The 10,928-nt window shown below is 36.8% G+C and overlaps 1 protein-coding gene across 1 annotated transcript; it reads right to left on the reverse strand.

Annotated features, from left to right (window-relative positions):
- Nucleotides 1-1,674: 1,674 nt before the first annotated feature.
- On the reverse strand, nt 1,675-4,609 carry LOC111996615 (arginine decarboxylase). Its single transcript, XM_024028601.2, has one exon. It carries the CDS (start codon nt 4,061-4,063, stop codon nt 1,883-1,885), a length of 2,181 nt encoding a protein of 726 aa, XP_023884369.1. The 5' UTR covers nt 4,064-4,609; the 3' UTR covers nt 1,675-1,882.
- Between the last annotated feature and the right edge of the window lie 6,319 nt (nt 4,610-10,928).

The raw sequence follows: 10,928 nt of genomic DNA on the forward strand, positions 1-10,928 counted from the left end.
AAAATAACTAATATTTTATTCACTTACTTTATCATTTCCTCTCTCTCACATCGGGTTTTTGGGTTTTGGGTGTTTTCTTTTTTATTTGAGTTTTGGGATATATTATTTTATTGAATAAAAATATTATTTTAATGTGCTGTATTGTAAAATAAAAGTCGGGATATTGAAAGTATTGTAAAATTATATGATATAATTGATAAAATAATTTTTTGTGATAATAAAATAAGATGAGATAAAATTACGAGACATTGAATACTCTAAAGTTGGACTTGCATATTCCACACTAAGCCATTGCCTCAAGATGAGGCAACAATAAGTGCTTTATCCTTCGTAGCAATTACGGAGGGTATTATCAAAGTCAGAGCTACAGTTTGTATAATCTGTACCTATAGGAGGACCTGAATACCGTGTCCGTGTGAACCTCGACTTTATTCCACAAAGACTTTCACTAGCATATTCCCAAGAGTTCAAACACCAAAATCACCCCATCAAATATCCAATCAAGTTGCAACCTGCAAACACATCCACAATACGAAGTATCAAAACAATTGAACTCTTTTTTTAGAATCCCACCTTCCCCCAAATTCTTTCTTAAAAAAACAAATGATTTAATCGTATCAATTTGAGAAGTGATATATTGATATGTACACAACAAATCTTAAGTAACAGGTTATTTCTAATTATTATTAATGAGAAAAAATAATTTAAGTAATGAATTTAATCGTAATAATTTATTATTAAAAATTTATTATGAAAATATTATTGTTATATTCGTAAACTTGTAGCAGCTCTCTGAGTTTTGTATACCAATAAAACGATTTTTAAATTTACTATTACTCTTAACTTTTGAGTGTTGAAGGCTAAGTACATGCTCACATGGCTTGCTTCATGGCATTTTCCTTTCTCTTTTGTAACGCAGTTGCAAAATTTGAAATTCCAATCACGACATTTGAGTGTCTCACAAGTCACAAAGCACTAGTCCCTACACCTTTTATCCCCATGATTTTAGCACTGCATCCAATATTGACCACAACAATGTCCTGAGGCCTACACGGAAAGCCCACAAAATTGTGGTCAACAAACTCACCACCACTTGCGTTAGCCTCAAGCCCCACCCCACCCCAAAAAAAAGAAAGATCTCCACCGCTTCAAAAACCCAAAAAAATCTCATCGAACATCTTGATCCTTCACAATTTTAAAAGTGCATGAAAAGGCAAACCATCTGTTTAATAAAAAAACCAGTCAACCACAACCCCCACTATACTAAGAATAACATCTACTACTGTTTACTGCTGCTTTATTAATAATCGCATTGCCTCCATAACCTTCGAGTCTTCGACAAATGATTACGATATTATAATCTTGTTCACATCCAATTACTAATGTAGTCAATTCATGTCAGAGTGAGATGCAAAATTGGTGACTAAAACAGAAAATTACTTTAAAAACAAACCAGCCAGACCCCACAAAACCATGATTTTCAGAATCTCGTGTTCTGACCCCTTCTTCCCACAAGAGACAGACCCCATTCCCCAATTTTCTTTTTTAGCTCAGGAAAAGACCCTACACCGTATCACAAAGAGAATAAAGAAATAGTAACATGCAATTCTGGCCCAAAAGTCATCATCACAGGTTCACAGCAATTGTAAAAAAGAAGCGATAAAACAAGAAGTCTTAGTAAACGAGACATTAAATTTAGAGAGGGAATAAAGATCCCGAATTTACAAAAGGGTGGATTCGGTTCCCATTCTCTCATAATAACCACTAACACACAAAGGATCAATCTACTGTTTTGTTTTACATCCTTCGCTCTTCATGAAAATTTAAACAACAAAAACTAAAAATTAAACCAAAAAAATAAAAAAAAAAAGTTGAATTCAATTCAAGCATAGCAATAGGACCACTCATCCTCACCAGCAGTAGTAGCTGAATCAGCAGCTGCATTGTACTCATCATCTTCATTGCAATAGTAAAAGCCATTGTTGTTCATAGTAGCAGCAGTCAAGCCGCAAGAAGAAGAGGCTGCTGTATTCGCCACCAAGTAAGGCATGTTGCGAAATGACTTGGCAAGGCTATTAGCCAAAGCACTCATTCCAATTCCATTTCCACTGTCATTGCAACATTCCTCAGCGCGGTGCTTGAGTGTCTCGAACATGAGTTCAGGCTCGTGCTGCATCACCCGGAGAACATCCCCGCACGACGGCCCCGGGACGGCCCGGGTCACCGCGAAGCTGTGCGGCCCGTCGCTCTGCGACACCCGAACAACGCTCGGGCCGCCGAACAAGTTATGGAGTCCGCCGAGTGCCTCCTCATAAGCCCCACCCAAGAACATTCCTAAATAGTACTTTCCGGTACCGGAACCCCCATCGCCTTCGAGCTCATGTAGCGGCAAGCTCGACTCGCCGCCGATGAACTTGTCAATCTTGCCATCACTGTCACATGTCAAATCAGATAGAATTCCCTTAACGCTTGGTTTCTGCTCCAAACGGTGGATTGGAACAATTGGGAAAAGCTGGCCAATGCCCCAGAAATCAGGAATGGAGGTGAACACTGAGAGATTCACATGGTATGTACGGACTGGATCAGGGGCTCCGATTGATTTTGATATGACATCGCAGAGTCCATCAACGGCTGCCAGCTGTTCGATCCCCAAGGAGCCTTCTTTGAACTGATCAACGTAGCGTTGCTTCAACTGATCGGCGTAGATCAAACAGGTCTCCGAGTCTCCTCTGATCGCCGCCGAACACAAGTTCATGTAATCGGCTTGAGCTTCGTCGGAGAGTGAGTTGACGAGGTACTCAAAGCCTAGCGAGGACATGGTTGGAGATTCGTACACGCTTGCTGAAACGGCTTCGAATATGAGCACCGAGTGGTGAGAGACAATGGCTCGGCCGCTCTCGCTGCAAATGATAGGGTGCTTGATGGACCTCCGGTCACAGACGAAGCGAATTGCTTGGACCACCGCCGCGGCGTACTCTCCGAGAGTGTAACCGACGGAGATATCCGACTCGGTTGATTTGGATCCATCGTAATCGATTCCGAGACCGCCTCCAATGTCGATGACTCGCATTTGAGCTCCGAGTCGGACTAGCTCACAGTAGATCTGAGCGGCTTCTCCGACTCCGTCGGCGACCAACGCCGTTGACGGAATCTGAGAGCCGATATGGAAATGCAGCAATTGGAGACAGTCAATCATACCAGCTTGTTCAAGCTTCTTCACCACACGAAGAATCTGAGTCGTTGTTAACCCGAATTTTCCTTTCTCACCTGAGGTTGACCCGAAATGGCCGGAATGCTTGGTCCTCAGCTTCGCTCTCACACCAATTATAGGTTTCACAGAGAGCCTCTTGCTCAAATCAACCACCAAATCGAGCTCCTCCTCTTGCTCAAGCACAATCACGGTGTTCAAAGCGAGCTTCCTTGCCACCAAAGCAAGCGAAATGTACTCCGCGTCCTTGAATCCATTACAAACCAGAAGAGCCTCAGGGTTACCTTTGCACAAGCAGCTCATCGCCAAGAGGAGCTCCGGTTTGGACCCGGCCTCCAACCCGAACCGAAATGGCGACCCGAATTTCACAATATCCTCCACAACGAACCGGTCCTGGTTACATTTCACCGGGTACACACCTTGGTAATGAGCCTCATAGCCCTGAGACTGGACCGCGTATTCGAAAGCCGCCTGAAGCGACTCGAGCCGGTTCTTCAACACGTCGGGCAACCGAACAATCAAAGGAAGCTGCAACCCGAGCCCGCCCGAGGATTTCGGATCCGAGACCTTCTTCACGATCTTCAGCAGATCGATCTCCTGGTGCGGCAGTGTGGAAGCACCGTGGGGACGAACAGAGATGTTACCGGATCCATTCACCGCGAAATACGGAGCGCCCCAACCGTCAACTTTGTAGAGCTCGGAAGAGCAAGTGGGCGACCAATGACACGCCTCCACGTGGCTCGTCGGCGGCGGGATCAGCAATCCGGTTAAAGAACCCGGCCCGGCGGCGGCGGAAGCGTAGGCAGGAGGAAAATTAGCTGCAGCAGGGTCTACGCAACACGCCATGGCCGGCATCTAGATTTCTTCTTCTCTGTTTGGAATTTTGAATTTTTTTAAAAAAAAAGAAAAAAAAGAATTTTTGTTTTGTTTTTTTTTTTTTTTTTAAGTCTGTGTTTGGTTAGGGTAACAAAAAATGGGTTTTTTATGAATGGTTTGTGAAAGTGGGGGCTTTAAAACCCGCCGAGGCCGAGGCCCCGGCTACCCCCCCAAAAGGAAGCAGTAAGAGATCTATTGAGAACCGGAGAGACCCCTACGCGTAACCCTACAAGGCTTGGAAATCCCCACGCCTATACCTCAGAAGGATATTGATCGAACGGCCGGAATTGGTTTGGTCCGTGATGAGTGAGGCGGGGAACAAGATCAAACGGTTTGTACTGACCCAACCATGCAGATCTGAGGGGTGGAGGAAAAGGTTTTCTAGGGTTAGAGGGAAAGAGTGTGAGAGAATTAGACGGAAAATGTTTTCTGAGGAAAATAAAAACAAGAAAAGAGTGGAAGAATATGTGTTGGTTGCAAAGGAGACGTAAACGGAGGGTGGGAAGGCGAGAATTGCATGAAAGGAGGAGTCGTTATTTATAGCCTGGTGGAGATGGGCTTTGTGGGCCCTGGTGTTTTGGGCCGGAAAAAATATCTTATTTCTTTTTCAATTTCTCGTTTTCTAAGAAAAAAAGTTTTTTTTTGGGGAGTCTGAGATTCCGATCGGTCAAGACTAATCAGCGTCATGTTGCCGCGTGTGCTTATAGGGGTTTTTCTTTTTCTTTTTTTTGTGGGACCGTTTATCTCGCTTTGTTTTTGTTTCTCTCTCTCGAGGCTTCTCTCTGATTCTTCTCACTCAGATTCGTTTTCGCGATAAATTTGGGAGGCGCGAGATTTTGATTTTAGGAAACCAACACGAAGTTTCCTATGTGATGGTGGTGATTTGCTTGGACGGCCGTGATTTTGCCACGCTGAAATTCATTACTTGCTGCTTTTATACCTGATTTCTTTCTTTCCTTGTTTTTTAATTTTGGTATTTTTTTTCAGGACAGGTGTGCAATTAGGAGGTCACGTGGAAGTCGCGTGGTATGTATGGTTCAACTGGGCAGGGGGGACCTGAATGAGTGGATTAGCTTGGCTGGAGTTCACACACACAGTTCGCAAATGTCAAAAATGCACTTCCATTCTTTTTTTTCTTTTTTGTTTAAACCTTTTCCAACCTTTTATTTTGTCCCTTTTTTTAACAATAAATGGGTAGCTCCCCGCAAAGAATTACTTTCAAGAAGCAAAAATAGTGGAAACAATAAAATAACCAATTTCATTTTTGTTTTGTTTTTAAGGGTAAATAAGTGGTGTTTTAACATTTAGCCAGATTATTTCATTTCTTATCCACTAAACGCCCTAAAATCCCAATGTAACAATATTGCAGTGGATTGAACATTGATTGGACTTTTTCTTTTTTACTTCAAATTTCAACTAAGATTGTTTTTTAATTAATGAAAGATGCTACGTCCATAACATTTTCACAATAAAATTAAAAGTTGTTAGTTATTAGTTATAACTTGAATCTATCACTGAATTAGTTTTTTGCCCCACCAATATCGACCTGAAACAACTTATCACTTAGAATTTATTGTGAAAGTGTTATGAAAATGTTATAAACATGATATTTCTGTTAATTAATTAGTTTTTGATATTAGTAAGATTCAAATATTTTAAATATTTTATTATTCGACTATAAGAGACTTTATTAGTTTAGACTTAAATTAAAAGGGTTTTATCTCAATAAAGTCTTTCTATCAATATAGTAAGACAGTACAAATTGATAAGAACTTGCCGGACTCAATTTATTGCATCCATATACATTCATATACATACCAAATTAGTGATGATAAGGAAGTAAACTCATATCACTGCGCACCCTTAGTGCTGTGGTCACTCCATAAGTATAAATGCTTATGGGATGTTGGGTGCAAGAGTCGGGGTTCAACTCTCTAGGAATGAGCTTTACATACATATATACTTAGATTATATTAGAATAGAAATTCTATTTTGTATCAAAAAAAAAAAAAAAAAAAGTAAACTCATTCAATTTCAACACCCTTCCTTACATGGTAACATGGCTATGTTTCCCTAAAGGATAATGATGACATGGTTCAAATTGTTCAAAAATTCGAAAGTGGTGCCAAAACATCTATTAATGGGTGTGGGGTCATGGGCCCTAAGTCATACAATAATTGGGTTTTCGGCTTTGGCCGAGAGCGTGGTAGTCCAAGTCCGAGGAGGAATATCTCCTCGAACCAGCTAAAGCATGGTCATATATAAGTCCTAAATGGTCAAAGTGACCTTCCAGGAAGTTTTAAAGGATAAGAACTCAGAAATATTTAAGGGAAAGCTGCTATTACTGCATTGAATGCACTGCAGCTACTTTTCTGACCACATTTATGTGAAAAAGACCTCTAAACAGTGTTGCCTTGGAAACCACAATTCACAGAAAGCTAGTAGGGGTGTCTGATGGGACAAGCACTCAAGTGGTGGCCCAAAAGATCAACAAGTGTAGGATCAAAATCATCCAAAAGGAACTATATAATGCAAGAGACCCTTCATAAAAAGGGGAGGAGGAAAAATAGAGAAGAGAGACAGTAGCAATCTAAATTGCACTAATACTCTGTTTAATCAATTTATATGAAAACTTACCTCCTCGGACAGTGAGTTCATCTCCTCATAGCTCAAACCCTTTCCCCTCTAGACCCCCAAGCACTTTGTGCATGAAGAAGTGTCAATTCAACTACAAGACTTTTGGCAAAAGGGTCACAAATTTAATTTTGTAACTAGTCAATAACTTGTGCATTTGCAACCGAAAGTTTAACAATTTTTTTTTTCTAAATAGGGAATTTTATAATCATGGTAGTAATCAATAAGCATATTTTATGATTATATTTATATATGAAATTATATATTGATTAAATTCTACTATTTAAAGAAAACTTAAGTTGGTAATATTTTAATGGAGTGTTTATATATAGAATATAATTTAAAACCATTTAAAAATAAATAAAATTATGAGGTGTAAAATTATGATGCCTTAAAAGTCAAAAAGTTTAAGTGGAAAAATATTATGAAGTCAAAGCCAAATGTGTTTAGTTTTATATAGAAGTTTATAGGTTTTGGATTGTAAATGTTGTCCAACCAAACCTATGAATTAACTTCTCTTGCAAGCCAGCTACAAATTATCTTTTGACGGTTGTAACTTTAGTGTTTCATTTCTGTTTTAAATTAAAGTTAAAATACAAAACTCACCCTTTAAGTTTCTTCAAAATTCATTTCAATCATCTAACTTTGTTTTTGTTCATTATTTTTAGATTTTTTTTCTTCATTGGATCAAGATCTTCCAAAGATTTTATGTTAATTTTACGATAGAATTCTCAAAATCTTGACTATAAATAAATGAGTTGTTTCGATTTTGTAAGATCATTAACATTTAGATAAATATTTATTACTATTAACTTTTTAACTTATTGGTGATTGGGCAAAATCTAAACTATTCATTAAATCATTAATCATCGAAACTTTAAAAAATACCTAGAAGTCTAGAAAAGAAAAGTCGTGTTAACTTGGTTTATGTGAGAAAAATTCATGCATGTGCTATTGAACTGTCGAACGATAGGAACTGTTTATGCATCAGCATGTGTGTATTTGGTAAAAGAAAAAATGTGCCTCTGTCTCAGCGAAAACATGTGATGCGTTGATTTAGTACAAATTGAACATAAACACAAATTCAAATGGGTAAATTAAATGGACATAAAATGTTTACAATATAGATAATTTTGATAAGGGTTTGTGCAATCCATATTTTTTAATCTTGAGTTTTTACTGTACAGTAATGGTCAAAACTTTAAAATTTAGTGAAAGTTGCATAAAAATACCGAGAATTTATACTTTATTTTAGATTAGATCTCAGATTTGTTTTTTTTATTAATTAAAGTCCCAAATTTATGAACCATTTCAATTTGAAGTCCCTAACCATCTTTGTTATTCATGTTCTTCTCAATAAATAATCTTTGTTATTCACGTAGGTTATTTTGGGAGGTAATTTTTTTTTTTTTTTTTTTTGAGAAGACTGAAAAACTGCTCATATGACTTTATGTTACACCATGATATTCAATTTTGATTTCCTAACAATCACTTGCTCAATCTAAGCATAACGTTACTGTTCTAAATAGAGATTTTTAATATATGTCAAATTTATTTATGAAAAATGACCTTGGTGAAACGTTGAGTATGATCAATGGTTTCTCTCTATTCTCTATTATATGGTTGTCGAAAATAAGTTCAACTGATAAAATCTCTAATAGTTGAATAAGAGATCTGGGGTTCAAGCTCCATCTACACTAGAAATCGATTGATGTCTTGGTCTGATAATAAAGAACTATTATCAAGAGCAGACGTCATAGATTTAAACTCTCTCAAAATAAATAAATAAATAAATATGGGCATCGAAAATGATGAAAATAAACAACAATAATGGATATAGGCTTGAAATAGGAACAATTTTATAAATTTGGGAGTTTTATTATTCAAATTAAAAACTTTGAATCTAATCTAAAACTTGGATTAAACTTTGGGTCTTTTGATCTAATTCCCCCCCAAAATTTATATAAATCCAAGCTCGTAAATGTTAAGTCAATTATACATATCATATCTATGCATTGAAAAATAATAGATAAACTTGCTGATGTCAGTCTTCTAGTTAGGAACTTAGGATAAGCTCAAGGACGGAGGGAGACTTGGAACTAGGGGGCAATGGCCCCTCCTTTTTCTTTTTTTTTTTTTCTTTTTTTTTTATTAATATATATATAGGCACTAATTTTAGCAATTTTGTTCTATAAAATCACACTTTGCCCCCCTTAACATTATCATTGATTCTTTTAAGAGTACTACTCTAGCCAACTTTTTAATAACATTTTTACAAACTGTTGAGGTATTAAAATTTTATTGGTTTGTGATGATCACAGAAATCAGTAGGCTGAATGTCTTGGGCGTCAATAATCAGAGAGTGCTTGATAGTCTTGAAAAAGAAAACACAAAATCAAAGGCGACCGGGAAATACCAGCCAAGAATCCTCCGATGGTAAAATTAGTATTTCTAGGATTTTAATTTTTTTGGAAGTGTCTAAATGCCTTACATTCTCATAAATGAATGCTTATATAGCACACACTTTGAGACAGTTACTTGTTTAGTAACTGCTCCTATCATTAAGGAACTTGGAAGACTCAGAGGTAACTTTCATAACTGCTATGGAAGTTACATAATTTGGGCTCGTTTTCCTTAACTGCCATTGGAAATTCGTTATGGTAATGAACCTTCTCCCTTAGCGCTCCGGGCTAAGGGAGAAGCTCGTCCTAAGCAAATATGGGAGAGACGTCCAGAACGCAAGAAGGTTGTATAGGTGTTTCTTTCCATGGACAATCCCATTGTGGACGAGCATACTACAAGGTAATCCATTTGTTTCGTTTGTCCTTCTTGCCTTGGATGAGCTTAACGGACAAGTTTGGAGTTGGTGTGTTATAATACCCCATCAGTTTGCATCTAGGCCTATCACTTACATCACATTTTTACTTACTAATAACCACTCACCACATTAATAATTTGTAAAAAAGTTTGTAATTCTAGCATTTTTCTCCTTTTAAATGCCAGATCTAAAATCTAAAGCAAAATAAACAAACCCAAAAAAAATTATTCAACAACAAAAATTACCAATTGTAAAGCTAAAAAAAATTAAACTCAATCAACCAATTTTACCCATAACAAGTAACCTGACCCTTTAAAAAAATTTTAACAAAATAATTTTGTCTATACCTGGATGCACACACACAAAATTTAGCTATTAAGCAACCAAGCTGGAAGCTAGAGCAGCCGTACGCAACTAACAGCAAGCTGTCCCCTGACTTTAAGTCCTAACTCCATCCCTAGATAAGCTTATTTTCATTGGTATGTTTTGTTACCCTAAGAAAAATGTATGTAAATCAAATAAACTTTTTAATAATATACTATAAATTTATGATCATCCCTCACGTAAAGAATGATAATAATAATAATAATAATAATAATAAAAGTTGAAAAAAATATGACTATTGTCTTCTCCAGATTGTGTGACTGATTGACTCAAGCGAACAAATTTTATTAAAAAAAAAATTGCGAAAGTGGTGACAGCATAATGTGCCCTTAATTTAATGTCCATTTCGGCTTACCGAAAGTCCTTTTTACTGTTTTTTCTTCAAACTTTACTAAAAACAAATATACTTTATGTTTGGTAAATAAGAAAAAGAGAAAGAAAGAGTTGAATTTTGGTAGACTAATAAAACATAGTTAATTTAAATATTAATTAATTAATAAGAAAGCTAGAAAATGAGAGGACATTGAAAGCAGAGAACCGGTAAAAGTAAAACCCATAATGCCTTCCCTAGCTATAACCTTCCTCATCTTTTTTTTTTTTTTACTGAATAAAAATTCTAATCTAATCTAGTTTAAGTGTATATATGTGTAAAAATTTTTCTTGAAAACTTGAAACCGATCTTTATCTCTCATACCCATCAAACTCATAAACACTTATACTTGTAAAAGAATCATTGTAGAGATAGTGCAGGATGGTCCTTAACTATAACCTTATCTCCAAGAGAATCTGGAAAATATATATAATTTGACGCTTCTGACGGGTCCCTTAAGCTATGTAGTATTTTTCTTCACGCGGGTCAGACACGTACGCGTTATTTGGATAGACATAGAGACATTTTAGAGATAGAGAGCATTATAAAAAGAGCAAAAACAAAAGCAAAAAAACAATGACCCAGTTAAGGTAATGATAAGTGGGAGATCTATGAGTTAGATTTTTTTTTTTTGTAGT

The sequence above is a fragment of the Quercus suber genome, unplaced genomic scaffold (genome assembly GCF_002906115.3).
Source record: "Quercus suber isolate HL8 unplaced genomic scaffold, Cork oak 2.0 scaffold_775, whole genome shotgun sequence".
Classification (NCBI taxonomy): Eukaryota; Viridiplantae; Streptophyta; class Magnoliopsida; order Fagales; family Fagaceae; genus Quercus; species Quercus suber.

What these genes read in the sequence shown, in the direction of transcription:
- LOC111996615 (XM_024028601.2), bottom strand. Translation starts at nt 4,063, where the DNA reads ATGCCGGCCATGGCGTGTTGCGTAGACCCTGCTGCAGCTAATTTTCCT.